The sequence below is a fragment of the Portunus trituberculatus genome, chromosome 37, assembly GCF_017591435.1.
Source record: "Portunus trituberculatus isolate SZX2019 chromosome 37, ASM1759143v1, whole genome shotgun sequence".
NCBI classification, from domain to species: Eukaryota; Metazoa; Arthropoda; class Malacostraca; order Decapoda; family Portunidae; genus Portunus; species Portunus trituberculatus.
Genome location: NC_059291.1, coordinates 20551766 through 20576910, shown reverse-complemented (window position 1 = coordinate 20576910; position 25145 = coordinate 20551766). Strand labels below are relative to the sequence as shown.

Sequence of the window (25145 nt, the reverse complement as noted above, 5' to 3'; positions counted from 1 at the left end):
AAGGAGACCGATTAAATTACAGAAAGGCTGATATTGAGAATCTCAAGAACTATTTTAAAAACATAAACTGGGAGGAGATGGAAAACTCAGACGGTTCAAGAGAAATATAACTTATTTTGGAAATATACAAAACAGGAGTCAGGAATATGTCCAAAATATAGACCTAAAGAAGAAGGAAAGAAAGATTGGTTTAATGCAAGATGTGCTAGGGCAAAGGAGAAAAGAGATGGAGCATGGAAAAGGTGGAAGAGAAACAGAAATCCAGAAAATAAGGAAAACTTCAAAACAGCAAGAAATGAATATGCTAAGGTGAGAAAGGAAGAAAAAAGAACTATGAAAAGGACATTGTCGAAAAATGTAAGGAACAACCAAAATTGTTCTACAGATTCATAAATGGAAAAATAAACAAAAGAAACAATAGAAAGGTTAAAAGGAGAAACGGAATGGTGGAAGACCCAAAAGTATGGCAGAACTGTTAAATAGTAAATTTCAGGAGGTCTTTACTAAGGAATCCAAATTTGAAAGACCACAGGGTAATAGAGAGATATATGAAAGAGATTAAAGTAACCAAGCTTGAAATAAAAGAGTTGATGAAGGAATTAGATGAAGAGAAGGCAATGGGACGGATGAAGTCTCAGGCAGAATACTGAAAGAATGTAGAGAAGAACTAGCAAGTCCTATATACAACATCATAAAATGCTCAATAGAAAATGGAACAGTACCAGTAGAATGGAAAAGAGCTGAGGTGGTTCCCATATATAAGAGCGGAAGGAAGGAAGAACCTTTAAATTACAGACCGGTATCACTAACTAGTGTAATATGCAAGATGTGTGAAAGAATAATAAAGAAACAATGGATCGAGTTTCTTGAAGACAACAAATATTATCAAATAGCCAATTTGGTTTTAGAAAAGGTCGGTCATGTGTAACAAATTTATTGAGTTTCTACTCTAGAATAGTTGATAAAGTACAAGAGAGAGAGGATGGGTTGACTGTATTTATTTAGATTTAAAAAGGCTTTGATAAAGTGCCACATGAAAGATTACTATGGAAGTTAGAGAAGAAGGGTGGCTTAAAAGGAAGCACATTGAGATGGATGAAAATTACTTAAGGGGAGAGAAATAAGGACGATAGTTAAAGATATGAAGTCCAAGTGGAGAACAGTAGACAGCGGAGTGCCACAGGGTCAGTATTGGCACCAATACTTTTCTCGTATATATAAATGACATGCCAGAGGAGTGAACAGCTACATAAATCTGTTTGCGGACGATGCAAAACTGTGCAGAGTCATTAAACAAAAGAGGATTGTGAAATACTGCAGGAAGACTTAAACAAGATCTGGAAATGGAGTAAAAATGGAGATGGAATTCAATGTGGACAAAAGCCATGTCATGGAAATGGGAAAAAGTGAAAGACGACCAGTGGGAATCTATAAGATGGGAGATGGAGTAGAACTGGAAAAGTAAAAAGGAAAAGGACTTGGGAGTGACGATGGAAGAAAACAATCAACCGGTAAGCCATATTGATAGAATTTTCAGAGAGACATATAATTTGTTAAGGAATATTGGATTAGCATTTCACTAGATGGACAAAGAAATGATGAAGAAATTGATAAGTACTATAATAAGACCCAGATTGGAATATGCAGGAGTTGTGTGGACCTCCCATAAAAAGAAACACATAAGAAAGTTGGAGAGACTACAAAAAATGGCTACAAGAATGGTTCCAGAAGTTAAAGGGATGACATGAGGAGAGACTAAAAGCTATGGATCTACCAAACTGGAACAGAGAAGAGAGAGAGAGAGAGAGGGGATCTGATACAAGTTTATAAATTGATTAACGGAATGGATTAAGTAGATAATGAAAAACTAATCCTGAGAAGAATATGACATTAGAAGCACAAGATCGCATAGTAAAAAACTGAGGAAGAGAAGATGTCTGAGAGATGTTAAAAAATATAGTTTCCCGCAAAGATGTGTTGAGACTTGGAACAGTTTGAGTGAGGAAGTGGTGTCAGCAAAGAGTGTGCATAGTTTTAAAGAAAAATTGGATAAGTGTAGATATGGAGACGGCCACACGAGCATAAAGCCCAGGCCCTGTAAAACTACAACTAGGTAAATAAACACACACACACACACACACACACACACACACACACACACACACACACACTGAAAGAATGTAGGGAAGAACTAGCAAGTCCTATATATAACATCATAAAATGCTCAATAGAAAATGGAACAGTACCAGTAGAATGGAAAAGAGCTGAGGTGGTTTCCATATATAAGAGTGGAAGGAAGGAAGAACCTTTAAATTACAGACCAGTATCACTAACTAGTGTAATATGCAAGATGTGTGAAAGAATAATAAAGAAACAATGGATCGAGTTCCTTGAAGACAACAAATTAATAACAAATAGCCAATTTGGTTTTAGAAAAAGACGGTCGTGTGTAACAAATTTACTGAGTTTCTACTCAAGAATAGTTGATTGAGTACAAGAGAGAGAGGGATGGGTTGACTGTATTTATTTGGATTTTAAAAAAAGGCATTTGACAAAGTGCCACATGCAAGATTACTATGGAAGTTAGAGGAGAAGGGTGGCTTAAAAGGAAGCACATTGAGATGGATAGAAAATTATTTGAGGGGGAGAAAAATAAGGACGGTAGTTAAAGATATGAAGTCCAAGTGGAGAACAGTAGAAAGCGGAGTGCCACAGGGGTCAGTATTGGCACCAATACTTTTCCTCATTCATATTAACGACATGCCAGAAGGAGTGAACAGCTACATAAATCTGTTTGCAGATGATACGAAACTGTGCAGAGTTATAAAGCAAAAGGAGGATTGTGAAATACTGCAGGAAGACTTAAACAAGATCTGGAAATGGAGTAAAAAATGGGAGATGGAATTCAATGTGGACAAAAGCCATGTCATGGAAATGGGAAAAAGTGAAAGACGACCAGTGGGAATCTATAAGATGGAAGAAGGAGTAGAACTGGAAACCGTAAAAAAGGAAAAGGACTTGGGAGTGACGATGGAAGAAAACAATCAACCGGTAAGCCATATTGATAGAATTTTCAGAGAGACGTATAATTTGTTAAGGAATATTGGATTAGCATTTCACTAGATGACTAGATGGACAAAGAAATGATGAAGAAATTGATAAGTACTATAATAAGACCCAGATTGGAATATGCAGGAGTTGTGTGGACCTCCCATAAAAAGAAACACATAAGGAAGTTGGAGAGACTACAAAAAATGGCTACAAGAATGGTTCCAGAAGTTAAAGGGATGACATGAGGAGAAACTAAAAGCTATGGATCTACCAAACTGGAACAGAGAAGAGAGAGAGAGAGAGAGGGGATCTGATACAAGTTTATAAATTGATTAACGGAATGGATTAAGTAGATAATGAAAAACTAATCCTGAGAAGAATATGACATTAGAAGCACAAGATTGCATAGTAAGAAACTGAGGAAGGGAAGATGTCTGAGAGATGTTAAAAAATATAGTTTCCATAAAGATGTGTTGAGACTTGGAACAGTTTGAGTGAGGAAGTGGTGTCAGCAACGAGTGTGCATAGTTTTAAAGAAAAATTGGATAAGTGTAGATATGAGAGCCACACGAGCATAAAGCCCAGGCCCTGTAAAACTACAACTAGGTAAATAAACACACACACACACACACACACACACACACACACACACACACACACACTGAAAGAATGTAGGGAAGAACTAGCAAGTCCTATATATAACATCATAAAATGCTCAATAGAAAATGGAACAGTACCAGTAGAATGGAAAAGAGCTGAGGTGGTTCCCATATATAAGAGTGGAAGGAAGGAAGAACCTTTAAATTACAGACCAGTATCACTAACTAGTGTAATATGCAAGATGTGTGAAAGAATAATAAAGAAACAATGGATCGAGTTCCTTGAAGACAACAAATTAATATCAAATAGCCAATTTGGTTTTAGAAAAAGACGGTCGTGTGTAACTAATTTATTGAGTTTCTATTCTAGAATAGTTGATAGAGTACAAGAGATTGTATTTACTTGGATTTAAAAAAGGCGTTTGACAAAGTGCCACATGCAAGATTACTATGGAAGTTAGAGGAGAAGGGTGGCTTAAAAGGAAGCACATTGAGATGGATAGAAAATTATTTGAGGGGGAGAGAAATAAGGACGGTAGTTAAAGATATGAAGTCCAAGTGGAGAACAGTAGAAAGCGGAGTGCCACAGGGGTCAGTATTGGCACCAATACTTTTCCTCATTTATATTAACGACATGCCAGAAGGAGTGAACAGCTACATAAATCTGTTTGCAGATGATACGAAACTGTGCAGAGTTATAAAGCAAAAGGAGGATTGTGAAATACTGCAAGAAGACCTAAATAAGATCTGGGAATGGAGTAAAAAGTGGGAAATGGAATTCAATGTGAACAAAAGTCATGTCATGGAAATGGGAAAGAGTGAAATATGACCCGTAGGAATCTATAAGATGGGAGATGGAGTAGAACTGGAGAAAGTAAAAAAGGAAAAGGACTTGGGAGTGATGATGGAAGAAAACTATCAACTGGTAAGCCATATTGATAGAATTTTTAGAGAAACATATAATTTGCTAAGGAATATTGGAGTAGCATTTCACTACATGGACAAAGAAATGATGAAGAAATTGATAAGTACTATAATAAGACCCAGATTGGAATATGCAGGAGTAGTGTGGACCCCTCATAAAAAGAAACACATAAGGAAATTGGAGAGACTACAAAAAATGGCTACAAGAATGGTTCTAGAATTTAGAGGGATGACATATGAGGAGAGACTAAAAGCTATGGATCTACCAACCCTGGAACAGAGGAGAGAGAGAGGGGATCTGATACAAGTTTATAAATTGATTAAAGGAATGGATCAAGTGGATAATGAGAAACTGATCATGTGAGAAGAATATAACATTCGAAGCACAAGATCGCACAGTGAAAAGCTAAGAAAAGGAAGATGTCTGAGAGATGTTAAAAATATAGTTTCCCGCAAAGATGTATTAAGACGTGGAACAGTTTAAATGAAGCAGTAGTGTTTGGAACGAGTGTGCATACTTTTAAAGTAAGATTGGATAAGTGTAGATATGGAGACGGGGCCACACGAGCATTAAGCCCAGGCCCTGTAAACCTACAAGTAGGTAAACACACACACACACACACACACACACACACACACACACACACACACACGTGCGTACAGACCTGTTTGGTTCTTCCACTCGGACTTCCTTCCTCTCACCACTGTTCTCATTTCTCTTCCCACTAAGTAATTTTCCATCCATTTTGCTAGTTTATCACTTACTCCTCCAATCTTTCTTATTTTCCACATCAGTCTATTGTGTGGTACTTTATCAAAGGCCTTTCTCAAGTCCAGGTAGATATCATCCACCCATCCCTCTCTATGTTGTAGTATGTCAGTCACTCTTGAATAAAAACATAATAAATTGGATACGCACGATCTTCCTTTTCTTAAACCAAACTGTCTTTCACTCAGAATGTTTTCACTTTCTAGATACTCACTCCACTTAGCTTTAATTACTTCTTCACATACCTTGCACAATATACTAGTTAACGATACTGGTATATAATTTAGCAGTTCCATTCTACTACCATTCTTATATATAGGCACAATATCAGCTCTTTTCCACTCTTTCGGGACTAATCCTGTTCATATGGAGGTTTCCACAATATCAAATATGGGGTTCAACAATTGATCCTTACATTCTTTTAGCAACCTCCCAGATATGCCATCAGGCCCCATTGATTTATTAATATCCAAATTGCTTATAATTTTCCTTACATCTTCCTCAAGGCCCTATCACACTGGCCTATGATACGCGGAACCAGGAACATCCGCTCTAGATAGCTGGAACTTGCCCGGGATTAGCGGAACCAAGTTGGGATGGCTTCATATCCATCCCGGTTCTCCGTATGCTATCCCAATGGAAAAGTAAACATGATATATGTAATAAAAACCTTTCATTTGAACTAAAAAGAATGTGACTAAATTTTTCATATTGGAATATTAAATAATATTTCATCAATTTAGAAAGGTAAAGTATACATATATCATGTCGATAGGTTGGGCTCTGACTTTAAAGTTGCCATCGCGCACGTCTCAGCTTTTCTCTAGTTTCTTTTACTTACTTTTCTTCAACAAGAGGAAGTGCAAATGCAGTTCCAGGACAAAGCACAGGCTGAGGTATAAGCGGCATGGTTTTGTTCTGGTTTATTTTGATTAGGCTTTGTCTTGGTTAGTGGGCAGTTTGCCTAGCATAACAAGAACACGGGCAGCTTGTGTGTGATAGTGTTCCTGGTTTCGTACCAAGAACCATGGCCCACATTTAGCTAGTTTGCTTAGGATGGATTAGTTACATTAGGTGGTGATGTGACAGCCAGATGGTAGCAGGTGCCAGAGTTTTCGCCACCTGGAGTGTTTGCCCCTGTGGTTTTGCTACCTAAACTTTTTACTTTTTATTAAATATATCTTTATTGTCATATTGATGGCTTGCTCTTGTACACATGTAAACATCAATGTTTGTCAAATAGACTGACATTTTCATGAATGGCAAGTAGTATTTTGAAAGCTATCAGTTTAATCTGAGAGTTACCACTGTCAAAGATAAGTGCAGTACATGCGTATGCTCTGCAGGAAGATGGTCTATAGTCGCCATTGTGATATATGTGAACAATGGCAACATCGCTTTTGTAATACAGGTAAGTAAGTATACCTAAGCAATATTGTGGTGAATGCGAAATACATGTGTTTGTAAAGTGTACAGAAGAACAAAGTCTAGTTTTCTATGGTGAACATGTTTCAGAAACTTCATGTGCAGACTATCGAAAGATGTTAAGGGCACTGCGCGGGAAAAGCTAGAAGTAGCAACTGTCAAACAACAAACAAATGACTTTGATGTCAGAAAATCTATTAAACAGACAGCACTTCATGGCAGTTTATGGAAACAGTATGAAGATGAAAGAACTACTAAGGTAGCCTTCCTGAAGCCCTGCAGCATCATATTAAAGCTAAACCCTAACGAAACCAACATCGGCAAAGCAATACAACTGACATTACATATCAACATTAGATTTTCTTTTAAAAGAATGAAGAATTTTTCATGCTACTATTTGTACATTCTTAATTTTCAGTGAAATCATGAGTAGCGAAATCACCAGCGAAGGGGTGAAAATAAAAAGATTTAGATTAACCTTCCTGAAATTATGAAATCTAAAGGGTCTGTAAAAAAAATGTATGCAAGTGAAACTGAAGGTCCTATTATGAAATAAAGGCCATTTACATAACAAAATAAGGTGCATGAGTATAATAGGTATGCTAAAAAGAGGGAAAGACTTGAAAGTAGAGTTTACATAGATTACAAAAATAAGCAAAAGATCATGCTATAAAACCAAATCATCATAATAAAATCAAACCATAGATAAAAAAGATCTTGGGTTTTTAAACCCTTCTCTGAGATAAAGAAGCTGCAAACAACTACAGGTGGTGAAGTGGCAGAAGGCAAATCCTCTGGATACTGATAGCATCTAAAGGCAAGCAGCAGGCAGTCTTCTTGTGGGGAATATTGCGAATGTGTTACTGCCATTACTTATCTATGGGGAAAAAAAAAAAAAAAAAAAAATTCTGGTGGATTTTGGTCTGCTTTGTAATAATTCCCTTTTAGATTAATAAGAAAAAAAAAAAAAAAAAAAAATCTACCCTAAAACCCAGATTTCCCACAGGTGTCCTGACATCATTAGGGATTGAGAGGTAGGCATTAAGTTTGAAAAGTTGGTAAATGTGCAGTTTCAACCAATATACCTTATCTTTCATTTCTTTTTCCCTATGTCTAACAAGCTTGGGGACATCCTGGGGAAGTGGGGTTTTAGGGTGGAGAAACCAAAAACAAGCAAAATTTTGATCCCTTAAAAAAGTCTAGGGAAATAAAAAAACAACCTAACCTAACCTAACCCACCAACAAGCTCCTGCTTCCTTAGCCAATTGAGTCACTTCTGACCAGAAACTGTGCCAGTCCACAATCATATGCTCAGACTACTTGAGGCACTCAAAAGATGGTTCAGTGGTCTCACACTTTTTGCAGCCAGTGGTTGCAGAATAGCACCAATTACCAGTTGCCATACGGGAAGATGGGTGCCCTTTAGAAATGTGCCTTTATAGTCTGACACGGTGAAATTGCACTGTTTTCTTTTTTTCTGTTTTGGAAGCGCATGGTTGCAGCTGCAATACCACTGGTGTCTGTTTTCCCTAAGTTTGCAAGGCAATTTACAATAGGGACACTCCTTGACTCAGGTAATACACTGTGTTCATGGAGAAACTGTATGGCAGCACTAGACTGTTCATAGAACTTGGCTATAAATTCCCAGTGTGTGTAGGAACATCCATCACATCATGTTTCCTGTGCAGTAGCCATTGCTTAAGTGATGATCTCCACAGACAGTGAGGCAGTCCAAACTTCCCTAACCATACATACCCACATGTGATTGGCAAGAAAAACAATAATTTTTGTGATTGGCAGCAGGCAACCCATATCATTATACGTCATCACGTAACGTGACTGACTGACAGACTGCTACAGCGCCTGCGCAATATTAATAACAAACACACCAACACACTCTGCACCCTCTGACTGACTGCTGTGAAAGGATTCAGAGCTAAAATTGAGGTAAATCTTAGAAATTTTGTCCTGAAGTTATTAATAATTTCCGATAAGGTAAAATGGGGTTAGAAATGCTTGTAGAAGTGTGATCTAGACCAGTGGTTCTCAAACGTTTTCATGAGCGACCCTATTTGGAACATTTCATTCCTTCGCGACCCAGAGTAAGGTAAAGAGAAAGAAAATGTACAATGATATAAAGTTATATACACGAGCCTGCATGGGCCCACTGCCAGTCCAACATACGCGTTTGATACAGGAGTCATTCCTGTCAGAGACACCATTACGTGGTGCCCAGGAGGGAGGTGGGGGGAAGATGAACATACATAACAAAAGTAATTTGTGGTTAAAGAAGAATAATTCAATTTAAAAACTGAAATACACTGAGACACTGAAAGCATGTTAATGTTCCTGTGTCCCTGCGACCCATCAAAATTGATCTCGCGACCCAACTTTGGGTCGCGACCCATAGTTTGAGAACCACTGATCTAGACTGTAAGAATGTGTATAGTTATGTGTGATGTACTGGTTGAAACTGCAATAATTCCAAAGTCATAACTTAAAAACTATCTATTTGCCATGGAAATTATGTAAAACATCAATTGATTCACTACATGTCTCACCAGGAAATTTTTTTTAAAAAATAAAAAATAAAAATATCAGAAATTCCTTGGCTGGATAAAATTACAAATTGACCAATATTTGTTTTGACCAACTCTGTTATCCATAATGCACATTTAAAATTAATAAAACAAAACCCTCAAAGGTATCAATAATCAGTGTTCTGTGCATCTGTATACACATGGGATTTAGAATAACAATCTTCTCGCTCATGTCACAAAGAGACATGCAATAGCGACGACATCTGGCGGCTCGGTTCTGAAAACTACCCTACTGGCTACAGTAGGATGGAGAGGATTCAACTACCTATATGATGCGGCTTGCCAAAACAACGAAACCTATGCTGTCTAGTCAGAATCAGCCACCCACCATGATTCACTAAAATACCTCTTCTATCCAATAATTCTGCCAGGAAATTGGAATACCGTGTGTTTGGGCTGATTGGTAGCGTACCTGGCGCTCCCCGGAGTACCTGCCTCACATCACTAGCACAAAAATTGCTAAACAAATCAAACAGTTGCCCTTCCAAATCCTTAAAACATTTGGAAATCGGGGGTTAGCCATATCTATGAATAACAACATCGAAAGCGGGTGGGCAACACTGGCGAGACAGTTTTCCAGCCCACCTCACGTTTCACTGCCGCAACACTCATTATAAGTAACAAACATGCCGAATAGCCACACATTCCTCACCGTGTGAACATGCAGATCTAGGTGGACACTATATACTTGGACAAGGGCAGCTAAATCTAATGAAATTGGCATGAAACTTACAGAACACGCACGTGGCTGTAGGACAAGCAGCGCTGGCGGGGCAGAAGGGAACAAAACAATGGCGCAGCGTGCTCCTCCTCTCATCCTTCTGTACGGGGCGCGTCTCTTGCCTCTCCTATGTATAGTGATCATTAAAAACACTAAAATAGTCGCGCAAGAAATTTCGATTATTCTAAATTGATAGCTAAATATAAAGGAATACCACTATGTTTTACTACTGCTATCACCATCATCACGACTATTTTTATTTTTTATAGCACTAGGTATGTATAGTACGGTAAGTAATCCCACTGCTACAACTGCTGTTGTTTTTGTTGTAGCTACTACTACTACTACTAGTAGTAGTAGTAGTGCTGCTGCTGCTGCTGTACTACAACTACTGCTGCTACTACTACTACTACTACTACTACTGCTGCTGCTACTGCTACTACGCCTACGGTGATGCTGGTGCGGCTGCTGATGATAATGATGGTGATTATGCTGTTACTACTACTGTACCACCACCACCACCACCACCACTACTAATTGCTGCAATTACTTCTATCACTAAGTTTACTTCATCCTCTAAATTGATTATTATAATAGTAGCAAAAAAACTTCTCATTATATTGTAATTATCAACATGCATAGTTCTGAAAAGGAAAATGCAAATCGAGTAGAAAAATGAATCACAGGGGAGAAGGCAATGCCAAGTCCTGTCACTTGCCTATACAGGACATATACATAAATATACATTACATTGAGAGAGAGAGAGAGAGAGAGAGAGAGAGAGAGAGAGAGAGAGAGAGAGAGAGAGAGAGAGAGAGAGATTCTGAAAAAGGAGAAATTAGGATACAAAAAAATAACATATGTCACTTTATTTGTTTTGTATGACACTGATATTCACAAGTTGTCCCTAACACAAGGATTACCAAAGAAGAACCTTATGGAAATAGAAGCACACATAACCTGAATTGCTTTCAAATTTAAGGAATATTCAGTAATGACTAATGAGTGCATTGTTAAATTCATGATGTGCATTCAAATAAGTTACAGAACTAGCTAAAAATTATGACACAGATTTAAGAACCTAACAGTAGCTGAATGAATACATGGTGTTACTGAATGAACTGCTCACAATATGCTGAACTTTTCCTTCCCTTACAGGATGTGCGTATGTGTATCTCTGCTGTTGGAGAAGTGTGTGTGTGTGGGGGGTCAAATTGCAGTTATAATAATAATAGTGATAATACAGATGATGATGGTGATGATCATGAAGCAACTTTAACAATTGGATACTGCAATTAACAGAAGCCAACCTATGCAGAAAGATATCTCCCCTGTGGAGGAAAAAAAAAAAAAAAAAAAAAACACTGTGCTTGTTCCTAACAGCTTGGTACCTGACATATGATAAGGATCTTCCTATACACTTTAACAAGGAGATGCTCCCTTTAAAGATGGGTACTTGAGACAGGATATGTGTGTTTAGTACATGCAACTGAGTACATTGACATTCACAAGCATTGTCACACCTCAGCCTAAAGGCCTCCAGTGGACACAAGATTAATCTTCAATATAGAATTGATAAAAAGAAAAGAAAGAAAAAAAATATACCATTCATATTCTCATGTCAAGATTGCTAGAATGCATAAAGATATAAAAGCTATTTATTGTTACATAAAAACTAAAATAAGATACAGTCTGTGAAATAATCTGTTCATGTATGATTAATACATCTACAAAGATAACCAGTTACAAAATTTCTATATAGACACATCAGGGAATAAAAATGGTCAGATAAGGGAGTAAGGTATGTGTATACCACACTAGTACTCTTGAAGGAGTGGCACTAAATGTCCAGTTGGTCTATGACACTCCTGCTGCACTGGTTGTAAATGTATACCTCTTAGTCTACCACATATTGTACAGGCATGTGGTCAGCCTTGTACATTCTGTATGGAATCAGAATGGAATATAAGATGTTTACAGCCAAAGGGGCAAATGTCTTCATTTATAGGACTTTAACCCATTAACTTCTGGACAAATATTTCTCCATACCCACTTCAAATTTTTAAGGGATCTTTTTTCTGTGACAGGGTCTTAAACAGTTTCATAATATGAAGAAGACAAAATGTTTTCCTTTTCTGTGTACATATGCAAATTATCTTTTTACAGTGCTCAGAATGTTAACAGAAAAGATAACCAAAGCAGTAAAAGAGGCTGAAATTTCACAAGTGTTATTTCATTATAAACTGACTTTTGGCTCAACACCTCATACAGACTAAGCTCATTTCATAAATTTAATGATGAAAAGTATGTAAAATAAATCTGACCACAAAACAGACTACTGACAAAATATGGTTTATTGAAATCATACTCTTTTAAAAAAATCACATTCATATTTTGATCTTGGATTATAAACTAAACAACACAATCTTAGAAAGGCACACACAATACTAATTAAAAACTAAAGAATAATCAAAACAATGTTTGTACTGATAAGCAGTATGTGCATAAACCCATTCCAATACAAAAAATCAAAATACATTCAAGATTAGTTTTCAATGTGATATGAATTACATGTACAGTATAAGTCAACATTTGACATGCCTTAAACTTCAGGCACATTATTACTTTATAAGTTCAAACTTTATACATTAAAAGATGCAGAAATTGGAGAGAGAATTTGTTGAATTAGAGGCATTGTTCAATAAACAGGTACTTCAAGAGCTCTAATTCCTACATGAATGCAGTACTATGTTCTTAGCAGTACATGCAGCATTAATTTCTTTTTTACAATTCTTTATGTATCTTCTCCATTTAGATAATTAACACACAAATTCTGTATTAGAGCTTGTGAGTAAGTGGTCATGATCATACATGTGTATGTCTTATCTCAGCTATCCCCTTTGGTCGGGTATTGTGGCTTAGTAAGGAAAAAGACAGAAAGAACCCAAACATAGGGATTCAATACTGTACATAATTTTCAGAAGCATCACATGCTACAACAGTAATGATACGGTACAAAAAATTACAGTAACCCATTGCACATTAAGGCAACTTCTTACATTTAAGTTAAACCTTTAATATATAGCATTATGAAGTAGTATCAAAGAGTTCTGAGATAGTTCCAGAGCAAGTCAACAGATTTCAGCAAAAAGCATCTGCTGTGGGGTTAATCAGTAAAAAATAACTGAACAGTCTGTTGACCAGCATTATCTTTGAACTTGCAACCTGCACCAAATACAAAGGCTCATTTGTAATTTCATCATGGACTGCAAACTTGTTCAGGAGTGAACATCAAATTCTGTATCGAATGCAAAAAACTTTTGATATGATTTCCCAGATATATAGAATTGAAGCAATGGAAAATCTAATATAAGATGTTTCGAGTTACAAGAATGCTTTGAGAGGCAGAACATCATTGAAAGAGGACAAACTCTGAAATTGTAGAAACATTTCAGCAACTTGTGCATGAAGATCATCAGAGTTCCAGTGAGGAGATTGCTGTCATTATCCATGTATCCCATGCAATTTCTTATCTATTCCTGAAGATGAAGATGAAATTAAAGCAGGAGATGCACAACTATTGGAGAATTAAGGAATTTATTGTGAGGTAACTTTCTGATACCACCTCATACAATACTTGAAAATACTTGAATCTTGTTTTGAAAGATGAAATGGAAAGGTTTTGCAAACACATCCCTACTAATATAGATCCCACTGGGTATTTAAAGGAAAGATGTTGGCTGAAAATTTGATCTCAAACATGATCTTCACCTAAAGGTAGATACGATGTTCTGGATTGGTGTGGAAAATTGAGCCAAGCAACCAATCGCTATATCAAGCTATGAATGCACACTCACCCCCATTACAAGTTTCATTGAATTTGGGCTACATAAAATTTTTTGTATCAGTGCTCCAGAATTCAACTTTTGTCAAGTGTACAGATATCTGATTAGTCAGCAAAGACATTCCTCAATCTGATCAATAATTGAGCCAGATAAGCACACTCTATGACCACTTAGCTCATACACAATCTCAGTTATTGGCTATCTAGTTCACAGATTCTGGCTACACATTACCATGACTATCCAGCCCATATCTTGGCACACTTGTGAAATTAAGTTCCATGACTTATTATATGCATGCTATGTTTTTAATCAATTACATTATTCTTTTATGGCATTTACATTAAAAAGTAAAAATAGTGATCTAACTTGTAGGGTGGTTTTACTTAGGAGTAATAGTAGTATGTGAGCTTTTAACTTGCAGGTGTTGCTGTACTGGCTTGGAAGTACGAGTAATGAAGACAGTTACATTTTACATCTGACAACTTCAGCTTTCCATTTGCTTATTTTCACTGTCACTAAGAAATGGATATTTCAGTGGAAGAAAATATATTCATCCTTACAGATGAACTGTGAATTCATAACACATTATAAATGTTACAACACCAGTGACATGACATACCAACACAATATAGTTTTTGTTAATCATAGGAGAAAAGCTTTTTCTTTTTCATCTGTATGTAAACCTTTGCACATGAAATTCACTAAACTATAGTTTCTATTGCCAAAATACCTCAAAAAAGCACAATAAAATAAAGGGCTGCCGTGGTACAGTGGAACCATGCGTGCTTTGGGGTCCGAGGGGTCTCCAAGCGCACGGGTTCAAATCCTGTCCACGGTCCGAGTGTAGGTTGGGCTTCCTCACTTGGGGCAGCGGTTTCCTAGCGGGTGGGCTTTGAGATAGGAGGTACCCAAAAAAAGTATCCCCTTTAGCCCATAAATTCCCGTGAAAAGCCGACATGGTATAAATAAATAAATAAAGATGCAGGACCACATTGTTGAGATTAGTAGTATGTGATTGACTTCATAACTAATGATAAAACTGTGAAAGTGAGAGGAAAGTGAGAGATAAATGTCATATTAAAGCAATTGTTAAAAATATGAAAGTCTGTTGTAAAAATTTTTCTGTAATATCCACAAAATTCAAACAATCCATGTATAATACTGTTAAACAACTCACCCAAACTGAAGAATAGGAATGATGAATGCTAAATATCATTTCATAAAAAGAATTACAAAAATCTTACTGCATAACCTTAAATATACCACATCACATTTGTTGTTGAAAAAGACTTCTCAAAACATATATGTATATCTAAAACTAAGTCTTAGCAATATCTGTAGTGAGCATAATGTTCATTGTTCTCTCACTGCTGAAGTATGGTGGATTAGAATTGCTCATGCTGCAGTGGGCTGAAGAATCTTGCCTCAGTATTCAGACTTATGAACCGTGTGGTAGGCATTACGGATGAGTGCATATGGGAAGCAAGCCTCTAAAAGATCCATCGTCAGGAAGGGTGACTCAACAACAATCTGGGGAGAAAAAAAAAACAAACAAACTAAGTATTCTCTAACTTCAATGATACAATATTTTCTTCCCCCTACAAGAACAAGATAAACTTAGTTCATTTTGACTTCACTGATGCAATCTTTGCCCTACTTGATGTCAGACAAGGTAATAATACTGGCAATAACATATCAGTCTATCATTCTATTGAGAAACTCTGTTTTCAAAATGTTCATTAAAGAATAAAGTGTTTCAATCCTGAAAGTTTAAGATTCATCTAAGAATAAATCTAACTTAAAGTTCAACTTAGTCAAAATAGAAGTGATCAACTCTTGCAATATGAAAAATGTACAATGGTCTCTTTTGCTTGGCATGTCTTAGTTTGGCAAACTAGAGTACAGTTCTGGTAATAAGTTCAAACCACTGCATAGATCTGAATTTAGTAAGTGACATTCCACCAAGCTGTCACAGAATGATGTTAACCCAGTTTGCCAATCTGCAAGCAATCAGTTTGATTTCAGTTAACCTTTAAACATCCATCTTACTGACACTGCTTTTTGGTCTCATTGACCATACCTTTGGTGTTTTGAGGTAAAAAAAAAAAAAAAAAAAAAAAAAAAAAAAAAAGTAGAAAACGTGGTAGCAGAAAATCATAAAGGTCGATATGAATGAGATTGGTATGTGTGCTAAGAATTAAGTGTACCTATACAACCACCACATCAGGCTTAATAATGAATGATTGAATGTCCACAAAATGTTATATATTATCTTTTGTGTTTTATATTCCTGTTAATGTTTCTTGCATAATGTCATTGCCTTCAACCAGTTACAGTATAATATACAGATCAAAGGGGTGAACCTCTTAACAGGTATCTTTAAAAGAAGGTTAGATAAATCTATGGATGGGAATGATAGATGGAATTAGGTAGCTTTGCTCATACAAGGAATGTCATCTGTAGGCCTGAAAGTCTCTTGCAGTTTCCCTCTTTTCATATGTTCTTATCTTCTTATGTTCTTAAACTTGGACCTCACTAAAGAATAAAGAATGATGTTCCCATTTATAGTACCATTTGCTACTAGTGAATTCTACTTCTGGAGTTGGTTTGCTAAGACTAATGAAACTGCTAAAGAGGAAATACTGAATTCAACTCAACCAGAACATTAGTGAAGACAGGAGATAAGAAAACAAATGCAAATGAAATCATAAGAATGAGCCAAAGTTATTCCTTGTCTTCAAATCTATTTTTGGCATATTACTGGCATGGCATTATAAGATAATTGATTTCTTAGTTAGGTAGATGTAGCAGGTTATCACCTTACATATGGTACCAAAATTATAAAAAACAGATGATCAGCCTAATGCACTAATTTCCTGCCCAAAAATGGAGAGCAAACACATTTTTGAGGTAAATTTAAACAAGGCAAAATATAAGAAATGCAGTACATTAAGTAAATAGTCAATCCATTCTTGAGATAAACTTAAATATGGGGAAATACAGAAAACACATTACATAAAAGACATAATTTTAAGGGACATAAGTACAAATAGTATAGAGATAAAAGGAGGGATGTTGCAATCTTTTGTCACTATTAATGTGCATATTATGAGACATGGACAAGGAATAAGAACACAAGGAAAAAATAGAAGTTGCAGAAACAAGATTTTTGACGTTATGGCTTCCTAACCACTTTACTTTGAAACATGTAATGTGGGGCCATCAGCATAATACAAACAGCCAGCCACCACCATTCTCTCTAGTGTACAGATGCCATTTGTAATTCAAAAAAATCTTTTCAAGGATTATTTTGCCTGTTTTTGTTATTATTTCATTGCATTATAACGGTGATTTTGAGGAGGAAAGGTATGCATGTCACCATGTGTGACAAGGTGTAAAATAATTATGTTCACACAACCATTTTTCTTGGGATATGTGGCAAAAACTCAGACAGCTCTCTCATTCACCCAGTCACATAACTTATCAACCAGCTCATCATCAAAGAAAATGTTGAAGGCACCAGAGAAAGACACATGTGATGAGTGTCCAAGAGCAGGATTCAGTCCACAGAACTGAGAAAGTATGGTGGTAAATCAGAACGGTTGTCAGAAAACATGTCTAATATCAACCTCTGACCTTCCTCAACTTCCCTCATCTTAGCCTCAAGGACCCTTATCATTACTACAAGAATCATAGCCATCATCACGATCATCTATGCATCCATGTCTGGGAAATATTCAGATATGTTCGAAAGATCATCTATAATGTAAGGAAAAAAGACAAACTCACACCAGCATCAGACTCATCCCTGCTGCCACTATGGCATATGGGTGGTTGCCATATAGGTGGTGCCGATATTATTTATTGTTTTAAGATTGGTTGACCAGTAAAATGAGTAGAGCTATAGATCTGAGTGACTGAAGTGTGCAAAGGCCATCCCACTCTCCCTGTATCAGCAAATGGGATTTATAACTCACAAAGTGCAAAATACAGATGATTTTATGGGTCTCTCTCATTGCCATAATGTTATATCCCTTACTATTTTTAACTTTTATTTTCATACCAACTGCTCTTTTGATCTTACTAACTGCATGCTTCCACTCCTCCCATGGCACTGGTCCACAAGACTCTCTTCATTCTCTCATCATCATCATCATAATAATTTTCATTTAACTTCTCCATTTTTCCATTTAGGAAGGGGTTGGACGGGCAATGACTGCTTTCAACAACTGGAGATACTGAGTCATGTGTTTTTCTATTCCCAACAGATTCATATCCTCCATCACACACTCCCTCCATCTTTTCTTTAGCTTTCCCACTCGCTGTTGGCCTCCAACCCTCACCTCCTCCACCTAGCTCAACACCCCTCCCTCTGCCTTTCTCATGTGTCTGAACCATCTCAAACTTCTCTTCCTCAGCTCAAAAGCGAGGTCTTTAACTCCACACATCTCCATTACCTCAATGCTGGACCTCTCAACTTGCCACCTCATTCCTGTCATGTACCTCAGCATCCTGTGGTCACAGCTAAGTAGAATATCTGTCAGTCTGTTTCTCAATGCCTATGTTACTGCTCTATACAGAAGAGCAGAGATCTGACACAGGCTTCGTATACCCTACTTCTGATCCTCGGTTTTATGCTGCGATTTACCAATAAACTGGCAATTTCTCGCCATCTTCCTCATGCAGCTGCTACTCTTATCCTTACTGTTTTCTCTATACCTGTTTCACAGTCTAACATATCTCCCAAGTAGTAGAACTATTGTACCTCCTCCAACAAACCTATCACCTCCAACCCGACATCCTCGTCACCACCACCATCCTCTTCCTGCACACATTTTGGACGTACAAAGTTCTGCATCCCTCTGAGATTCCACAGACCTGAGCATCGTTGGTGACACCATTTGTTACACATAGTACAGAACACTGAGTTTGCTCCCACTCCTCTTCCACAACATCCACATAGCCATCTTCCTGACTGAATTCTTTCTCTACCTTCATTTCTGGTCATCATTAGTTTTGTCTTCTCCATGTTAATTTTCAGTCCCCTCTACTCCATCCCTTCCTTCCACCTATTAAACATGTCAGTCACTTCTTTCCTTGATTTTGCTATCAATACCAAATCATCAGCATAGAGTAGCTCCTACAGGCCATCTACTCTTGCAATTTTAGTAGCCTCCTCCATTACTGTGATAAAGAGTAATGGACTAAGAGCAGATCTCTGGTGTACTTCCACTCTTATGTCAAAGTCCCTTGATACTCCTGCCATTGTTTTCATCCCAGATCTTGATTCCTTATACAGAGACATGGCAGCAGTCATGAGCCTTTTGGGCACTTTTGTCTCCTTAGTGTCCACTCCATTGCTTTTCTTGGCACTCTGTCAAATTCCTTCTCTAGATCAACAAAGACAAAAAAAAAGCTGCTTCTTCCTTTCACTGAATGTCTCCTGTAATTGCCTCATGATAAAAATTGTATCTGTTGTTGATTTTCCTGGACAAAAACCAAACTGTTAAACATCCACTTTTATCAGTTTCCTCAACCTCTCCTCCAATACCTTTTGGAAAGTTTCATTCCATGAACTAATAGTTGAATTCCTCTATACTTTCTGCACCAGGGCATCTCTTTTTCCTTTATAGATTGCCAATGTCATACTATTTTTCCAGTCTTCAGGAATTTTCCCCTCGTCAATTATGCCTCTAAACACCATTGTTAATTTTCTTATAACACCCGCTTCCTTCATTAAATCACTGGTCATTCCTGTTGAACCTGGCACTTTTACACTTTACATTCCTTTCAATGCTCTGTTCACCTCTTCCCCTGATATTTTTGCTATTGGACCTTCCACCATATCCATCTCTTCTAGGGTGTGTTCATTTTTCTTGTTTAATAGGTTTACAAATTCAAAGTAGCACCTCCACCTCCCAAGTATTTTTTCCTCCATTATCTTGGTAATTCCTCTTTCATTCTTTAAATATTTTGCTCCAGTTACATCTTTCTTCTCTTTCTTCATTTGTTTTGCACCTTTGAACATATTTTTTTATTTCTCAACTATTTCATTCTACATCCCAATTTTTCCACCCCAGCCTTTTAGTCTGCCTTTGCTTTCTCTTTATATTCTCTTATCTTCATCACTCTGTGTTCTCTGCCACCTTTTGTATGTCCTTTTCTTTTCCTGCACTATCCTCTCTACTGCTTCATTCCACCATCATGTTTCTCTTTGCCTTCTTCAGTGTCCTGTGGTTTCACCACAGACTTCCTTTGCAATCTACAGAACATTTTTACTCAGTTTCTTCCGTCCTCCTCTGTTTGTAATGTTTTCTATTGCACCTTCATTTAAAAATTGTCTGTCTTTCCTTATCATTCAATTTCCATTCTTTTATTTTCCTTTTGTCTCTGCTTTAGCATGAAATCAATCTGTGTTTCTGCTCCTCCACTCTTGTATGTAATTTTCTTCTCTGTATCCTTTTTAAACAGTATTTTTCACCCTCAGCTCTTTACTTTGGCACAATTCCAGCATTCTTTCTCCTTCCCAATTTCTCACTCCAAATCCATAAATGCCCATGATTTCTTTAAATCCTCCTCTGTCATCTCCAATATGCCTGTTTAGGTATACAGCAATGAGTAGTACCTCTGAATCCGCCACTGCTGTCACATCATCCAACACACCCCAGGCTTCCTTTTCTTCCTCTGGTCTACCAATTTGTGGTGCATATACTGAAAAATATTCATGACTTTCCTCCTCATGACAATCTTTATCTTTATTATTCTTGCATTTATCCTCTACACTTGTATCATATCCTCCACCAGATCTTCTCTTATTAACAAACCTACACCTCCTGCTTTCTTCCTTTCTCTTGACCACCAGAACTCGTAGCGCTTCCTTCCACAGCCAAACAGTTTGCATCCCTGTCCCTTGTATTGGACTTCCAGCATGCAACAAATATCCACTCTCCTCCTTGCCAGCATCTTCACTACTTCCCTACTCCTCCCCACCATTTGCCCACCCACAGGTCTCCTCCCTCTCATCCTTCAGGTTTTCTTAGTCCAGCAATTCTTAGCACAACCCCTGCCCACTTAAGGGTTGCAGGATACTGGAGGCCGTTTCATTCGTTTAATTTATTTCAGTCATTATTTGTTTGTTGGTGCAAAAAAATTTTCATGGTAGCATGCCCTTGCTTACATCAACCACAGGTATCAGCAAAGGGCCTAGCCTTTGCCTATGATGGGCATAATCTGAAAGGCATCAGGTGGTTTGGATTCAGAGTTCATTCTCTCACCCACCCCTCTAATGCAAGAGTTAACTAGTACAAAACAACCCTCGCTTAACAATAGGGTTATGTTTCTAAAAAACCCTTCGTTAAGCGAATTTTCGTTAAGCGAACCAATTATAACAAGTTTAACCCCTGACTTGAGCTTCCATTGAGAGTAAACAAAGCGAGAGTGCATCATAGTACAGTAAAAGGATTAACCCCTTCAGTCCGGGGATGTATATATACGTCATGGTGGCTACACGCGCCAGTCCGGTGACGTATATATACGTCCAGAAGCCTTACCTCTAGTCCGGGGACGTATTATTACGTCTTGCGGGCCATAAGCGTTTTAGATGAGTGTACCCAAGAAAACCAGCAGCTATTCGTTCTCTTAGATATGTATATTATCTAGGAAAATGAATATATGTAACTATTATATTGCAGACAAGAATAAGTTTTCACATGAAGGTTTATTTTTTCTGTGTTTCGTCAGGTTTAGCAGCCACAGCCACCAGCTTACAGAGAAAGAGAGAGAGAGAGAGAGAGAGAGAGAGAGAGAGAGAGAGAGAGAGAGAGAAACTTATCAGTCTCACATGTCAGGTGATAATCCTATCCTCCCCTGTCTCTCTCTCTCTCTCTCTCATAGTGTTTCCATTCGTAGTTTTTTGTAGGTTTTCGTGTGTGTGTGTGTGTGCTGACATATTGAAGCTTCTCTCTCTCTCTCTCTCTCTCTCTCTGCTCGCACGCAATTTATTTCGTGTTTGAAATAATGTATATTTTGCATGACAGGCCATTTGCTACACATACTGGCATGCAAATGCTAGATATATTAGGGGACTCTTTTCAACAATAAATAACAGTGTTTACCGCAAATGAGATGCTTCACTCTGATATAATACGCTTTAGGCTATCTGTACAGACAGAAATATGGCAATTCATGATTGCCATATATTGTGCAAATTTTTATAAGCTATATAGTCCATTCATCTTTCGTCATGGAGGGCAAGAGGGTGAAGGTGCCCTTATACCAGGTGTCAGAGCTGGAGTACTTCATTTTAGTAAGTATATAATTCATTATATGAAAACAAATTACAGGCAACCCCCGTTTAACGAAGGGGTTACGTTCCTAAAAAACACTTCGTTAAGCGAAACTTCATTAAGCGAACCGATTATAACAAATTTAACCCCTGATTTGAACTTCCATTGAGAGTAAACAAAGCGAGAGTGCATCATAGTACAGTAAAAGGTTTATTGAAAGTAAAAATTATGAAGTTAAACATTTAGGTAGTTTAATTTAAGTCATTATAATGTACACTAATGTATGTATGTACGTAACTTTATAATGTTGATGATCTTAACTTTATGAAGGGAGGGAGAGTGAAACGGGAAATACACTAACCGGCAACCTGTGGAATGTAAACAAAGTGCGCATCATGGTACCGCATACAAAACTTATGTACCACATTTCCACAAGGCTTTCCATTTTATCTACTGTACAGTCACGAGTTCTGGTGGTTCTTTTAGCTTGCAAGGAAGATGAGGTCTCACTAGCCTTCTTAATAGAGTCTCTTGACTTGAAAATAGTAGACAGAAGATGGAGTCAAGCCATGGTGGGAAGCAATGTTATTAGTTTTCTGGCCTTTCTCTTGTCTGTGAATAATACCCAGCTTCACTTCGAGAGTAAGACACTTCCTGGTCTTCTTAGGAAGTTAGGCCACATTGCAGGGCGTTTTGGTGGTAAGTTGAACTAAGGAAGATGAGCTGCTGGTGACGCTGTTATGTTTTGACTGGGCAGTGAGTGGTGCGTGTGATCTTGATCTTGATCTTGATGCTACAGGTGACACAGAATTTCTTCTGAGTCAGGTCTTTGTATCGGCAGAGCCTGTGTTGTCCACGAGAGGCTTGATCTTGATCTTTATTCTACAGGTGTCTCAGGATTTCTCCTTAGTACCAGCAGCTCCTGATGTATTCAAAAGCCTGTCAGCTTGCATGATACGATAGGACTTTCAAATTTGGAAAAAAAAATACCTGGATAAAACTTCGTTAAAGCGAGTTTTGTGTTCGTTAAACAAGCAGATGGTAGTAAAATGAAACCTTCGTTATAGCGAAATTTCGTTGTGTGAACCTTCGTTAAATGGAGGTTGCCTGTATATATTGTACTGTATATATTATGGAGGCTTTATTTTATTGAATGAAATCTAAATTTTATCTTTCTCTTTCCACAAGTCTGAGGATCCTGGTGGGGATGAAGTAGGGGTGGTGAGGGTCCGCCACCACCCTCTATGCCTGGAGCCACCACTCCCCACCACCCAATACAAGACGCCTCCTCTACCCACCCTCACCACCACCAGCCCATAGCCCTCCACCTCCGACTTCACAGCACTCCCCTCCATCTTCGCCTTTCCCTCACAGCCCTCCACCTCCGGCTTCACCGCACTCCCCTCCACCTCCGCCTTTCCCTCACAGCCCTCCACCTCCGGCTTTACCGCACTCCCCTCCACCTCCGCCTTTCCCTCACAGCCCTCCACCTCCGCCATCACAGCACCACCACCCAAGAGATTCAGGGAGAAATCTCCCGAACTGTAATAAAAGAAAAAAAAAAAAAAAAAATTTAATAAAATATAAAAAGTAAAATTTTGTATTGTTTTCCTTTTTATCATAGCAATGAGAAGTGTATTGTAACATACAAATATTTTTACACATCCTGATATATAGTATGTGATGAATATATTGAATTTATGGCTAAAACATTGATTATTCAATACTAAAGCTTCAAATCTTGGCGTGCGCAGGCCGCCCGGATGGAGCGCGGTGCATGTTTTCTAACTTCTGGGGCGAATGGGTTAATGAAAGTAAAAATTATGAAGTCAAACATTTAAGCAGTTTGATTTAAGACTAAGTCATTATAATGTACACTAATATATGTATGTAAGTAACTTTATAATGTTGATGATCTTAAATTTATGAAGGGAGGGAGAGTGGAGTGGGAAATACGCTAGCTGGCAACCTGTGGAATGTAAACAAAGGGCGCTGATCATTGTACCGCATACAAAACTTATGTACCATATTTCCACAAGGCTCTTCATTTTATCCATTGCAGAGTCACAAATTCAGGTGGTTCTTTTAGCTTGCAAGGAAGATATGATCTCACCAGCCTTCTTAATAGAGTGTGCTGACTTGAAAATGGTAGACAGTAGATGGAGTCAAGCCATGGTGGGAAGCAATGCTGTTGGTTTTCTCGCCTCTCTCGTGTCTGTGAATAATATCCAGCTTCACTTCGAGACTAAGAGACTTCCTGGTTTTCTTAGCAACACTAGATGACATTGCAGGGGGTTTTGGTGGCACGTAGAGCAAGGGATGATGAGCTGCTGCTGACACTGTTATTGTTTTAAACTAGGGGAGTGAGTGGTGTGTGTTTTGTCCACGAGAGGCGCTGGTGTATTCAAAAGCTTGTCAACTTGCGTGATACGGCGGGGCTTTCAAACCTGGAAAAAATTACCTGGATAAAATTTTGTTAAATCGAGTTTGGTGTTCATTAAATGAGCAGATGGTAGTAAAAGGAAACCTTCGTTGTAGCAAAATTTCGTTGTGTGAACCTTCATAAAGTAGGGGTTGCCTGTATTCCCAGTCACTCAGGTCAACCTTCCTCAGTCTCAGGTCAATCTTCCTCAGTCTCAGGTCAACCTTCCTCAATCTCAGGTCAACCTTCCTAGTGGTGACCTAGTGGTGACCATCCCCATCTTGAACTTGGTGGTGACGATGTACTTGTTTAGGATAGAGAAGTCGATGATGGGTCGGAAACCTCACGAGGCCTTTGGAACGACAAACATGTAGCTGTAAAAACCCGGAGTAGGGGGTTCTTCTTCTATGGCACCCTTGGCCTTTAGTTGCTGGATCTCCAACCAAAGTGCTTGTCCTTTGAGTGATCCTGGGGCATAGCCTCTGGGTTCCTTGAAGTGGAATC

General features: G+C 37.9%; 1 protein-coding gene across 4 annotated transcripts in view; it reads right to left on the bottom strand.

Annotated features, from left to right (window-relative positions):
• Nucleotides 1-10943: 10943 nt before the first annotated feature.
• The window catches only part of LOC123514381 (membrane-associated protein Hem-like), a 215930-nt gene continuing 201728 nt past the window's right edge, over nt 10944-25145 (bottom strand). For 3 of the 4 annotated variants that reach the window (XM_045272263.1, XM_045272265.1, XM_045272264.1), the window contains one exon: nt 10944-15464. In XM_045272263.1, the coding sequence (XP_045128198.1) occupies nt 15360-15464 (105 nt within the window). In that variant the 3' untranslated portion in view covers nt 10944-15359. The remainder of the gene's footprint in view (nt 15465-25145) is intronic. The other variant, XM_045272267.1, reaches the window with a different exon arrangement.